At 46.1% G+C, this 14,774-nt stretch overlaps 1 protein-coding gene across 5 annotated transcripts in view; it reads left to right on the forward strand.

Annotated features, from left to right (window-relative positions):
- The window catches only part of LOC102196556 (AT-rich interactive domain-containing protein 1B-like), a 163,001-nt gene that overhangs the window by 42,801 nt on the left and 105,426 nt on the right, over positions 1-14,774 (forward strand). For all 5 annotated transcript variants that reach the window (XM_005739012.1, XM_005739013.1, XM_005739015.1 and 2 more), the window contains exon 4: positions 12,754-12,858. In XM_005739012.1, coding sequence (XP_005739069.1) covers positions 12,754-12,858 — 105 coding nt within the window. The remainder of the gene's footprint in view (positions 1-12,753; positions 12,859-14,774) is intronic.

Here is a 14,774-nt window from a genome sequence, read left to right on the forward strand (position 1 = left end):
TGCTTCCTGCAGGAAACAGCTGTGCACACGTTCACGTTTACATGAGGAAAAAATAAATAGTAGCCATAATTAATCAATACCACAAGGTTTCATCCAAATCTTTTTAATGTTTGAGTTGTGCTGAGATTGGAAAAAGCATCTTAACAGAGAAACCGTGTGTGTGCACATGTATTCATGTCTTTGTGGGGACCAAAAATGCTGGTCCCCACATGTTTGAAGATGCAGTTGGGTTAGGATTAGGGAAAGCATTATGTCAATTAGATGTCCCACAAGATATGAAAACCCGAGTTGTGTGTGTGGGTGTGTGTGCATGTGTGTGTGTGTGTGTGTGTGTGTGTGGTCCAGGCCCATTACTCTTTCGCATTATTCACGAGACATATTTTAGGTAGAGCTCACTCTCTGCGTTTTCAAATATTTAACTGTTTTCTCGAAGCACGCACACTGTGCAGAGACATTTGCATGCAATGCGTGTTTCGGAGATTGGCCAATCATAGCTTATAAACACATATTGTATATTTTCAATGAGCACAGGCCTGCCAGTGCAAACCGAATTCTCAGAACAACAAAGGGCCTGTTCTGCAGATATGGATCGAGACGCGTCCTGCCAAGTTTTAGCGTGATGTTCTGTAGAAGATTTCCACTGGGAAGCTGGCTTCAAGCAGTTGTTTTTTCAGATTTGAGTGAAGTCTGCCCATGTGTTTCCCATCCACTCTGCAGCCAGAGGGATCTATCTATCAGCCCGCATGGAGTGACTCTGGCTCGCAGTGTTGCCCTGGATCATTACAGAGAGAGCAAAACAGACCAAAGGAAAGAAAATAAAACGGGACAAGACGGGAGAGATTACAGAAGAAGTGGACGGGAAAGGACAGACTGAAGAGGAGGAAAGAAGATCAGTTTGAACTGGATATGTCAGATTATGGAAACGGTGGTGCTGCGAGCCCTTCCGCAGGATCGTAGCTGATAAAGGCATTTAGTTTAATTCAGTCAGGATTGCCTAAAAAAAGAGCACTTCAGTGTGAGGTAAAAGGCTGAAGTGGCAACTAAAAAAGTACATAAAATAGCGTGCATTAATATGGATTGAGCATTTCCAGTAACATCACAGTGCAGCTGCAGATATGTGGTGATGATATGCATGCAGCCAGTGCATGACTGAGCACTGCACACTGCAACACGGATCAGGATGCTTTCCCTCTATAATGATGCATGTTATCCTTCATTACAGAGAACATCCACGCAAAGAGACGTCATCCAGCACAAGCACTGGATAGGCCGTTAGTAGTTGTTCAGTATCTGCGCAGGCTGACTGCCGTTTGGCGGCGGCGGTTAGCTGTTATACTGTCATTTACCGAGACGTAATTAAAACTTTCTTCGGCAGACTTGAACACCGAGCGCACCGAGACAGAATGCTGAGCAAAAAGCCATCGTTGGCACAAAAGCAGGTTGTCAAAAAAGGAAATCATCAGTGTTAGCATATAGTAATTTTCATGCTGAGTGAATGTTTCAGCCAGCGCGCCTTTTGTCTCACGCTGAAAACGCTCTTACTCTTGTTTCCTCACTTAACATGCTCACACACACAGACCGTGCAGCCTGCTGAGCAAACGTTAGTCACTCTAACTGGGAGCGGCTGAGATCCATGGCCGCGTTGACATTTGGTGACAGTAATGGTGTGTTTTCATCATTGCTGATCACACGGCGGCAATTGACCCACGCTGACATTTATATACCAGGTAGTTCTGCTCGAGTCCTCCCATTGGCCAAAGCCATTTCACCTGTGCTGATAAGTCCCGTATTGGTTGCTATGCCAACTTCTGCGCTGACCGGGGAGCTGGTCTCCCTCTGTTTTTCATTGTTATGCAAGTGTGCTCCTTTAAGGGCAGGCGCACAAGCTTGTTACGGCTACATGAAAGCCTCGATACCTTCGGCAGCTTCCCACCATCTTTACCTGTAATCACGGCGCCCTTCCTGCGTGTTGAAACAACGGTGCAGCATTTAATGTTGCTTTAGCACAGCAGGCAGTGAGTCGCCACCTCCTGGTTCCTGCCTGTCTGTCACACTAAAGACCCGGCTAAATTTATTCTTTCCATCTTCTAATAAGCTCCTGGCTTGGATGCAGTTATGTTGCAGCCATTTACAGACAGACTTTACATATTATTAGGAACAAAGTGGGTCTTTAGCATGTACAGGCATACATGTGCAAGTGGCCAAACATTTCCATTATTTCAGCAGTTTGTGCCGCAGTAATTACTGAAAATTCATAATATTGATCATTAAAAAACATGACATTTTAAACATAACAAAACCAAGCAAGCGCGGTGGCATTAAGACAAAGTTAATTGGTCATCGATTGAGCGAGAGAGGATTTTCGAGAGGGAAACAAAATACCAGGAAACACCAGAATAAATTTAAAGAACAAAGAAAGGCGGTCGCCGGCTTTGATTTTGGATCCGAGAGGTAAACACGTTTGGAAAATTGAACGTACGCGGCGAGCTCGGCCAAGATTACAAATAGGTTTTGTGTGCCTTCAGCTCAGCGCTGCATCGCTTTCATTTTTCTGTTCTGAGCGAGCGTGTGGCTTCCTGTCACTTTTGTACACTGTGTCTGCGTGTACACTAATCAGCCGAGTGCGCCGCGGCAATTCGGAGCTGCAAAAAGGTCAAATGGTGACCTTTGTCTGTGATTCTGGGCTGAAATGAGACATGATGCGAGCCGCACAGAGCGGATTACACGCATACGCGCCATCGCCAGCGCGCGCCAGATTAGGATGTCATTGTGGTATTGACCCCTGTTTTTTGACCCCGCATTACTCTGAGAAATCCAAGCTGAAAAGTTCTTTATTTTGTTCTTCCGGCACTCTCCGCAGTTCCTTTCCCCCACTCCACTCCCATTAACCCTAGCCAGAGGACATCCTCCAGTTGATGGAACCATTCCAGCTGCCTTTGACACAGAATTTGCTCTGCAACCGACCGCTATTAGCTGGTTTTGTAACAAATCGAAGTGAAAACGCTGCCTTTCTTTGAGTCTATTGCACTGCTGTGACCTCATCTGATTGCAAGGAGCAAAGAAGGCTAAAAAGGCATTTCGAAGACATCAAGGCTCATACAAAAAGTAAAAATATATATATATTTTCCACCAGGGAAGGAGTGCGCTTTGAAAAAATAAAAGTGCATGTGCTGGTAGATTTTGAATGGCTGTTTGAGAAAGGCAGATATTTTTAAAGCCATGATTATGAGTAACAGTGAAGTTTGTCCTTTATTTGACCCTTGTTTTTACCACATGAACTTCTCGATTGTTCCTATATGAGCGTGTCAATTTCCACCAAATCCTGTGGGATTAATCCTCTTTAAAAAATCAAATTGTAACAAGAATTACTCCTGCCATGTGGAAAAATATTCAAAAGCCCGTTTTTCTGGAAGTAAAGTTTAAAGACGCCCTATAAATATGGCCACCCCGAGTGTTAGCGCCAGCTCCGTTGTGAGACAAATCACTTAAAGGAGGAAACGTGTGCCCTTTCTTTCTCTTGATGGCTGTATTACGCTTGACGCACGGCAGATTAAGCGAGTGATATTTTGTTACCGTGTTACACACTCTGCCTCATAAAAACGAAAACGAGAGCGCTATAATTTCAAGAATTTGGAGATAATTTTTTATGGCGTGTTTGCTTTATTGGGTAGTATACAGCACAGTGTGACAGGATAGACTGGAGGGGGTGAAATGCAACGTTGGCCAACTGCCAGACTTAAACTCATAACGTTGTAAGGACACGGTGCAGGCTCTGATCAGCCACACTATTTAATGTTTCACTGAGGAACAGTGTGTTAAATTGATGTTTGCAGAGTAATTACATGCAACAGAATATAGGCTTGTTTAAACTCTATGCTGCATGTTCTATTCAGCGGTTTGTGGGTGACTGCTGGAGTCATCTGGATTTGACTGCTAGCCTTTGGAAAAGGAAGTGAGTGGAAAAAAAATACTACCCATCCCACTCTCTTTTGTGAAACTGATTCCAATTTCTCTGTTGACTGTTTCCCCTTCCTGCCTGAGAGTAGCCCCTGGGGAGGGATGCTTTAGTATAGATGAACTCTCAGCTGATTGGAGGAGACGCGGCCTCTTTGCAGGGACCTACATGGGAGGAAGCTGATTCATTGGGTTAGATGCTTTCTAGTGACTTGAGCACAACGGTTTTCCATCCGTGTCAGCTGTCAGAGCAAAGAAGAAAAACACGACCAGGCTTGCAGGTCTCCCTTTTAACGCACTTTCCTTCAGCTTTACCTTGAATTGGATCGTAACTGCTGCGTGTGTGCCTGCTGTGCAGCGCTGCGTCACTCATCAAAACTCTGAAAAGGTGAACAGCAAAACCTTGCGAGAGACGTGCATCTGTAAAATATCAGAAGTAGCACAGAAAACTGGGAGACAGCCAGGTGGATGCAGATGTTATATTCTGACACCAAACTATATTTAAATTATATCTAAAGAACTCCCTGAGTGATTCTGCGTGTTAAGCAGTGCATTTACTTTCTTTTACCGGTTATTTTGAGCGTTGCAGAGTGTTTCTGTGTTTCCCAAAATACATTCAAAACAGGCACGTCCAGCTTTACTGCTTCCATGGGAATTCAGAGAGTCGTAGCAGCCCGGTGCTGCTAATCCAGGTGCTGCACTGGATGAATTTGTTATCAGAGAGCGTGAGCACATCTGTAAAAGCAGACGTTTTGCCAGTTTGTTGCACTGAAGAAGTGCACATTCCAGCAAATTCCCCCCAAGGTCAGATTGTGCAACGCTCAGAGAAACTGCAAAAACCCAAGAGCGTGTTCGGGGTTAAAGTTCATGTCAGAGCCTGAGCAGGTGTGACTTGTTTGGTAGGGTTGCTGGAGAAAGCACGTTTTATCTGAAAGAACCACAAGACTGCAGGAACGACGACGACACCAGAGTGCAGATGTTTGTCTGTGATGAGGAAACCCAGCACCTCACACCAGCTGTCAGCACGGTCGAGGAGGGATGAAGATTTGAGTGGACCATGACCTCCTCTGTATGCCAAAGTGAGGCCATCAGTGTGACTAAAGCTTGGCTCAAACTGGGTCATTGACAGGACAAAGATCCCAGCACGGCAGCAAAGCTCCAAACGAACGACCAAAGAACAAAAGAGTCGAGGTTGAGAAAATAAGGACGAAGGAAATGGGTAAACATTTATTTGAAAAAGTAAAAACTGCATCTCGAGCAGAAAAACTAACCTTACAACCGCAAAGGAATCTGATTACTTTAATGCACCGTTTTGTAACACATTACACTAGATTTGCATACATGTCAAATTCCCACATACGGGTTCATCGATTGGGCCCACTTCCAGTTTGTCATTTCCTATTTCCTGTCTGTCACCTCTCTGCCCCCACCCGGCTACAGCAGCAGGCCCTTTCCCCCACCCTCCGCCACCCCCGCTTTTAATCACACCAGGTTAATTAAAAGGCCACGGTGCCTTTCTGTGGCCCCCCCGCCCCTCTGACTTTATTACCCCCTCGCTGTATACTTGCTCAGCTGCCTCACGAAACTCTTTCAATCACACGGAAATGGGAGCTCACCTTGGTGATGGCGGAGAGGTTGAGGGGAAGGAGAGGAGGAAATGAGAGCCGTGAAGCTGTGTGTGTGTGTGTGTGTGTGTGTGAGAGTGTGTGTGTGAGATTCAATAGGAAGTGATAGGAATTGGAGTAAAGGTGTGCGTGGCATGGTGTGTGGGTGGGTGTGTGGGTGGGTGGGGCACCTAAAGTTCAATGTCATTAATTGGTCACCATTTGAATATTAAGTGAAGAACTCTGTTAATTAACGGGATATTAAAAGTGCTGCTGGCTGGAAGGGGGGGCGGGCGGAGGGAGGGATGGGGTAGGCTGCGGAAATGGAGGGCATATGGCGAGATAGAGAGGAGGAGGAGAGAGAGAGAGAGAGAGCGAGCGAGGCTGGGCGCAAGGTGATAAGAGGGAGAGAGAGACGTCCGTGGGTAAAGGTCTGGCAGTGGTAATTTGCGGAGAGCCGCGTTAATTGTCATAACCTTTTAAATGGCAGAGTTTATCGGAGTCCTCTAAATGTCCCCGCATATCGCCACGGCAACCCTGGGCCTGCCACACTGTGATTGGCCACCGCTGACGAGCACTTAAGCTTGATGAGTTTTCAGCACGAAACTAAATGATAAATTTGAAAATATATATTTAAAGCACATACAGTATGTCAGCTTGCGTTCTTCTGCGTACGAGCATGTGTGACAGTGCGCCCGCGTGTGTTTGAGACAATGTTTTTAATTTAGTGTGCGTGCGTGCGGGCGTGTGGTTTTTTTTCTTTTACCTCCACATTGACTGACACTCGCTAATTGCTCGGCCAGAATCCGCCAATGTTTTTTTCTCCCTTTTTTCCCTCTTTTTTTTGATTTATGTTTGTTTTTGTACAGCCGGAGCTGCAATTCAAATGCAAATGAACGAGAACAGGAGAGGTGTTTTTGGAACGGTTAGGACAATCATAATGGCTCAGAAAGAAAGGGGGCCGGTAGTTAGCGGCACAGCACCCTAGGGGCCTCATTTAGCTGCCATTTGTTAGGAAATGCCGCTACATTTGTTCCTGGATACAGACTTCACAGACAGGGAGAAAAAGAGAAAACACCAAAAAAGAATGTCACAGTCAAAGTCGAGCTCGCCAACACGATGGCGTTCCTCCGCGCTTCAGCAAAAGTCATGTGGGTGTACACCGGTTTGGGTGGATGTCCTCTTTTAAATGTGAGCCAAAGCAATTGAAGTGAATGGGCGGCCGGGGGTGGCGGTGACAGGGACTTGCAAAGACTGTATGAAGTGAAGATGGTTAAAAAGACTGGCTTTTATTTGATTAGCCTGTGTAGAGGAATAAAACATGAAAGCCCTGGCAGTGGCAGCTAGTGCTGTTAGCTGTGACATCACTCCTGGGGGAAGGCCTGTACACAAGCCGCGTGTGTGTCTGTGTGTTTGTATAAGCAAACAGGAAAGCTTACTTGAGGCTGTGTGTGCACACGTGTGTGTCCGCGTGTGTGGTCCTCTCTTGTCGTCTCTTTGTGCTAAAGGTCAGGGGGATTGCTGAGATAGAATCCAATCTGAAGGACACAGCACTAGAACAGGTCCTGCTACAAATGGACCTATTAAGATAGACTTGTGAGCAGAGCGTGTGTGTTTGCATCAAGTATATAGGCGAGCGCACACACGTCGTCGCGAACGCAGCTATTTCCATTCAAATGGTCACCTTTTCCCTGATGATAATAACAGGCTGTATGTTGGAATAAACGCTCATCATTTACATGGACTGACAGTGACAAAAGCAGCAGTGCATTTGAACTGCACGTGTAACAGCAGTGTCTTTCAAATATTCTAAAATGGATCAAAACATCCAAGTGTCAAGAAAATATGAAAGGCAAGAACATGATAACCGGCAGTGATTTGTCCCATTTTGTAGCACAGAGTTTGCTCTCACTGCTGATTGTTGCTTCAATTATAGTTCAGTCAGCCTGATTGGTGCGAGCGCGTGTGTGTGTGTGTGTGTGCGAACGCGGGGTGTTGAATATGGATGTCCTGCCTCCCTCCCCCACCTCCCCCGCCCCGCCTCTCCCGGGTGTGTGTTATGTTGTTTTTTTTTTTTAACCAACGTTTCCTTTGTTAACAGCTCAGACAAATGAATAAAAAAAATACTGTATTCAACTGTAATTACTGACATTCAAGACATTCGCGGACCAGCACGTCCTTAAACCTGAACAGCACAACAGTTTGATTGTCAGTGACTCGCAAAACAACACGAGTGCGGCTCAGTCCACGGCTGGAGGCCAGCTGGGTGATTGTGATGGTGTATAAATGACACACACAACTTTTACTCCAGGGACCAGTGAGGCGGTGGGTTCTCTCTCGTTTTGTGACTTGTTCTGTTCCGTTTATGTCTTTATTATTATTATAATTCATTTCTTTTTTATGTTAAGCCACAGGAACCACTTGGTTGGGTTTTATGAAGCTTCTCCCAGGTGATTTTTCTGCTGAGGGTTAGCGTGACCTTTGCATCACGTGGTCTCACAGACTGACACAGTATGTGGGTGTGCATGTGGACAACAGAGATGCCCTGTCCTTGCTGTAATTTGGCTAGAGGTGGTGGCCAAATGCATGTGTGTGTGTGTGTGTGTGTGTGCGTGTGTGTGTGCGCGTGTGCGTGCAGAAATAGGGCCTCTCTCCTAAAGACATGCAATTAAGCTTAATTTTTAATGAATATTAATGGCATTAGCGTCAGATTTTGTGGAGATGTGCATTTGCTAAGGTGCAGGGGAATTGGGGGGGGTGACTAATTTATTTGGTAGTCATGAGCAGAGGAGACGGGAAGAAGAGAAACAGGAGGTGTGGAGGTGATGTTGATGAAAGGAATCAGAGTGGAGGAAGGGGTGGTGATGGAGAAGTGTCAGTGGGATGGAAAGATGGAAGCAGGAAGAGCGGCGGATGAAGCACGAAGCAAGAGGAGGGTTGCAAATATAAACAGAGAGGAGGGTAGATTTTGAGTGAAGGTTAGCAGAAAAAGTAGAAATAAATAGAATATATTAGGGGAGGAAAGCAGAGTGGAAATAAAATGCTGGTGAGAAATAATTTTCCTTCCGTATTGAGCAGGCAGGCTTGGATTTGAGCAGGACGCTGTGCTGCCCCCACAGCGGGCACGGCTGGCCCCACAGCGGGCACGGCTGCCCCCACAGCGGGCACAGCTGCACAGATGTTCACATCCATGTTATGTACAGCGTAGATTAAGTAAGCCACATATTTTCATCACGGCTCAAGAACGAATAAAAAGAAACAACGATCAAGACGGCTGTCAGTCAAAATCAGCTTCACTTAAACGCTTTGAATTTGGCTCTGCTCGCTCTCTGTTGTTTCCGCCGTGCCATCAAATAGCTTTTGCTCGCTGTCATACGAGCTTCATTGCTTTTTATTTTATTTCTTTCTTTCCCAAGACAGACAATCAAACTCATACAAGCAAAGCGAGGCAACATTTCACCTTGCTCCCTGCTGGAATAGAGAGTCGGAAAGTGTGCGGTGCAACCAACCAAAAAGGCCCGATACAACCTTCTTAAATGAGCTGTGAGCCGAAAAGAAAAGAAAGCGTAAGATGCGTGTCGTGATTACCGTTTGAGTGCGGCCTCCGTATGAGGCGGCATTTCGATATAGAAACAGAATAAATCCCAGGCTGGAATTTTTGCGAGTTACTTTTAAAAGCGCTCGAAAGTCTGGAAAACAAGTCGACGGCGCGCAACAGCCACGCGTTTCCCCGCTCGCCGGCTGACTCGCGCTCCTGAGTGGCTGGGATTAAGGTGGTGCTGCAATATTGATTTACGTCTGCATAAAGCCTCTCCAGCTCTATATATTACACCACATTCAGCAGTCATCTATTCAATCAAATCTAATATTACACTGCCTCTCCACACAGCTGTCTAATAGCATTTAACTCACAGTTTGATTCCTGCATTCCCTCATGTACTTCAAACGCTTGCCTTCAATATCCTTCGTTCGTGTCTACTATGCCAAGATGAAGTCTTTTCAAAAGCACGGAGGATGAATGAGCGTGTCTGCGTGTGCGTGTGTGAAGACAGGATTAGCTGTGGCCTTAGGCTTAAGGTATGGAGTTGAGTGTATTTTAGAAGCTTCTAAATTAGCTGGGAAATGGGATTTTGAGACAATGGACTGGAAAAAACTCAAATGAAAGGATGCACTCGCAGCACTCCTTCATTTGCCTCTGATGTTGTTCCGCTCTCACTTTTTTCCAGCCTTCATCTTTTTTCCTTTTCCACTTCTTTTGCGTCTCCTTTCCCCGTCCCTCCCTCCCTCCCTCCCTCCCTCCCTCTCGGTCCATATTACAGTTGACAGTAATGATGTAAGAACATGAGTGTAAACAGTAGTATGAACCTCACTTTGACCCACTTAAAACAGAAATCCCCCGAGTATGCGCGCGCTCACACTAGAGACTCATGCCTGAGTAAATATTGGAGTTGGGTCAGCAGCCGCTCTTCTGTTCAGTGTGTGAGCGTCTGTATCTGTGCACGTGTCCACCTCTCCCAAACCCCCGCTCCTCCTCCTCCCTCCTTCCCCGGGCCGTTATTTACCTGTGGAGGTGCGCTTGTGTCTAAGCTGGGTCTCTGTGTGATAAAAGCCTGACGTTTGGCGTGCATCCAGCCCTCCCTCCCCCTCGTGACAAACACGGGGGGGTCGTGCACAAACACATGGTTTGCCGAGGGCCCTGACAAGGAAACTAGCATGGCTTTCTTTTTAAAATAGCACCTTCATTCTTCGCTGTGAGCCTGTTGTTAACGTCTCCGTGCACACACCCACATCTGGGAGGACGCGTGACCCAGTGATTGGTCCCATCGTGCTGTTCAGGGGTTTCCCCTCCAGCTAAGGAGGGGTGCTGGTATGAAGCGATGAGCTGGTGGGGCGTGATCATTGCTCCGTGTTTGATTTATTTCGGTGACTGATTTCATTTTGTTTTTATTATTCGAGATGAAAAAAGCGACATCAGCCACAGAGCATAGTGCTGTTGGATACTTTAGACTGTTTAAATGTGTTTTAGATGAAAAATAAAATGGACGCGACAGTTCAAAGATTTTGTTTCTACATTTAAAAGAACTAATTTATTTAAAGCTACATTCGGAAACAAAATATCCAATAACTGCACCGGTATCGATGCTATTGATGTTTGGATGGATCCAGTCACCTCTGACTGCAGAGTTGCCACATGCAGAGACACAATAATAAAAAACAACAACACAAGTTATCCGTTAAAATTCTTGAAATAATCAGTCTCCTTTGTTTTGTCACCTACACAAAGTGTGAACATGTGAACTGAAACATATTGTTTAAAAATGTCACTTTGTGACGTTCTTATTTCGAGTTTCCTGTTTCCATAAGAAGCAATCAGTTACTTCATAATGCATCGCTTTTTTCAGTTGGACCGTTTCCAGTTTCGATTTTGAGAAAGTGAACAATGTAAAACTGTGAAATCAGAACAATCACAGCCTGTCAGCTGTGGATTATGTGATGAAATATTAACAACATGTGAAGCAGTTTGAGGGACATGAAGCAAAGCGACGCTCCAGGACCAGCTTCAGGAGCCGTACTTTAAATGTCTGTGGAGTTTATTCAGGAAACATCGGGGTGTTTAAAAAGCATTCGGCTGTTTTTGATTTGGTGCATTAGTGAAGAACTTAATCATTTAAATATGTATTTAAACGTGAGGCGAGCTGAGTTTAATTGTGTTCCACGTAGAATAAAAGGAAAAATGAAAGTGCTTCACTTTATATATAAAAGGCATCAAGGTAAAATAAGTAAGCATCAATAAGCAATGTATAAAAAGTCATTTAGGCAAATGGTAGAAGTTGCAGTGAGTGTGTCACCTTCCCTGTGTGCTGTTAAAGCAGCCTCCACACAGAAGCTTAAGAAACCAACTCCATATCAGATTTTCTTAAGGATCTCCAGACGTGCCGTATTATTCCTACATCATTTCTAGCCTGGATCCACAAGCGATTACACATTTAATGCTCTAATAATAGATCAATTTTCACATGATACATCTCTCGCTGTGGAGGATAATCTCCAGCTACAAAATCATATCACCTTTCTGACAGGAATATTGCCCACCTACTACAATATAATCACACAACAGATAAGAAATCAAACTGTGGGGAAAAATGGATTTTCAAAGTAAAATACCCGAAGACGTGTGTTTGCGTGCGGCGTGCGTGTACTGTATATTACGCGGGACTGTGCACGCGGGCACTTGTGCGTGATCTCTCGCTGTGTCTCGCCGATCAGTTATCACTAATCCTTCCACTCGGAGCTCTTTAACAAGTTGCTATTGTGCCGCAGACGCTTAACGTGATGGAGGAACGACCGTCGTGGTGAATGAAAAGAAGAGTGAGAGTGAAGGAGGGAGAGATGCAGAGGGAGGGAGAGGGCAACACCTCCGACAATGGCGAGAAAATTGGTTTACACTAGATAGGCTCGTGATTACAGAGGGAAAGAAAATGACTTGGATTGAACAATAGGAGTGTGTGCACGGGTGTGTGTTTGTGCGAGCGTGCGTATGTCTGGAGGATTAGTGGGTGGTTAGGCGAGGATTTGGTTGAAATGAATTGGTGGCTATGGCGTGCTGATGGGTGTGTGTTTGGATGCTTTTCCAGCCGCCTGTACTGTAACGCTCGCGCTCCTTGTGAAACGGCCTCTTTGTGTTCAGACTTGACGGCCCTGCAAACCCAACGCTCTGCACACTCTCGCTTGCAGACTCTTGTCATCACGGCTGAAGACGCTCAATCTGTGATGTAACTGATACTTCAGCTCCAGGATACTCAGCGGTTTAGCTCGTGCCACCAGTATTAATGAGGAGAACAAAGATGTGTTGACTCAGTTTTTTCTCGTGTGCATTTAAGCAGGAATCCTATTTTCAACAAGAATCCACATTTGAATATCAGAGCGTGGTGGAGAGCGTCTCCCAAAGGCACGGTGTTTTGCACCTGTTGTAACAAGACTGCTCTGAAACGAGCACCTTTATGTGGCGACGTCTATCACCACCATCGGGCAAAGCGGGTGTTGAGTTTGTGCGATTCCGGTTTAGAAAAGCGGGTGGATACTTTGTGACAGTGCCCGAAAAGTAACGTCAACAAACGCCGAAAAAAATCTGTTACTTTTGAACCTTTTCCTCAGTGACACTGCGTTCCCTTCTTTCTTCTTTCTTTCTCTTTAGGAGGCCCAGCAGGAGAACTACAGCATCAGGGGTCCTACCCCAGGGAATTCTGGGAAGGCTAACAATGAGGATAACGTCTCCCACGACCGCCCCTCTAGTCTGCCGGTGAGTGATTGACAGTCGTGTGGACCAAAGTGCAAAAAGGCGCTGCTGCACAAAAGTCTCATCGTTCAGTCAAACCTCAAAGATGCATGGTCATTTTTGACTGCACGTCCACCTCACTGTCCAATCAGATTCTTCCACTCACCCTGTGACCTGCCCCCCTCTCTGGTGTCTCAGGGGGTTTGCTCATTTCAGAGCTCACGTCTGTGTTTTGACTGGCGTCCACGCCAAAGGCGTAAAGGCCCAGATGTGTCGCGTCCTGGTCTGTAGTGCCGTCCCCTCGCTCGCACATACGGCCACGAGCGCAGAAAAGCATATGCACCGACGCAGACGTTGCTTCTACGTGCACGACGCAGTCACACATGCAAACCCACAAGCGCTGCCTGCTGGCGTATGGGCGAGCTGAAAAGCATGGAGCAGGTTGGCCGGAGGAGTAATTGAGAAGAAATGGTGAGACCAGGCTGATCCACGGAGGGAGAGATGTGGGCTGCTCTAGTTTTTTTTTTTTTTTTGGCCAACCTAATCGCTTTTTACTCCATCATCTCTCTCTGCTTGCAGCTCTGCAGCATTTTCAAGAATAGAATAAATAGACATTTGCAAATGGTTGCAAATATTGGCACTGCTTGAGGTGTGTGCAGTTTAATTTACTCGATACTTTGGAACAGCCCCAGGAACGGCAGAATAAACTGCAAGAAAAGCTAAATTAAGTGTCTGAACTTGAGTTGAGCCGTAATATTCTTGGTGCACGGACACTTCTGAAGTCTGTGTGTGCTGACGGTCTGCCGGGCCCTTTATTTGTCATCCTCCTCGTGCACACGTGTCCATAATGTGCTAACAGTATGTGGCCCGTTTCGTCTTTTTTCCTTCATTTTCACTCTCCCACACTCTTTAGCCTCCTTCCCTTTCGCTCTCTGTCTTTCTCTCTAAAGCAGCATCATGAAAGCTCTTTCTCCCCCCTTGTGCTATAATGAGAAATGGCCTTGATGTATCGGTGTGTGAATCCGAAGCGAGAGAGCGAGACGAGGCGAGGAGCCACTGCAGTCGCGGGGGCCGATCTATTTGAACCAGCACCACCATCACCCGGCGTTCCCTCGCCACTTTAATCCCGGCGTTTTACCCCTCGGGTTCTCCGTGTGTTTTCACATCCCATCCAAAGCGTGTGGCTCGCCCAGATCCTAATCGGCGGCAAGTTTTGATGAGAGACACAGAGAGGGAGAGATGGATAGATAGAAGAGGAGAGAGAAATTGCTCGGCTCTTCCAGCAAGCTGTCACGGCAGAGATGGAACCGCTTTTTTCCCCTTTCCTCCCCTTTCCTCCCCTCTCTTTCTCACTCTCTCACCGGCATTTGATGTCAGATCTAAAGCTGCTGTCATCTTTTCCCCCTTTCTCTCCGTCAGGAGGGAGGGAGCGCGGGTCAGCAGAGTGTCATGTTGTTGTTTTGGGACGAGGCTGCTGTGTGATGTGGCGGGATTTTTGAAGGAAGACCAAAGGGAGAAGTGCTTTAGTGACTTATCACAAATGCAAGTCACACTTCCCCTCGGGACTCGGAAAATGTATTGGAGATATGGAGCGCCTTGTATTCTGTATCGCTGTACAGTATCTGTATTGTTAATGTGAAATCACCGTCCCTTTAATATTTCTGGTAGGTTGGGGAAGAAAAGGGAGCTTGCATCCTGCAGCTGGTCGTATGTGTGCGTTTCCACGTAGCTTCAGTCCTGATATTGAGTCACGCATGAATGTGGGTCTCTGATTTCAGCCTTTTTGGTGTATTTAGAATAACACATTAGCATTTAACACCACTTTTTTTTGCATTATTGCGTGTATCCGTTTGGATTTGCGAGGCAGACGCTATCTCTGCTTTTAAGATTAGTCTTAAAACTTTCCTTTCCTGACCCTGAATCCTCCTTCAGTCATGCTG

This window comes from Pundamilia nyererei, unplaced genomic scaffold (genome assembly GCF_000239375.1).
Source record: "Pundamilia nyererei isolate P.nyererei 1_Seehausen unplaced genomic scaffold, PunNye1.0 scaffold00088, whole genome shotgun sequence".
NCBI lineage: Eukaryota > Metazoa > Chordata > Actinopteri > Cichliformes > Cichlidae > Pundamilia > Pundamilia nyererei.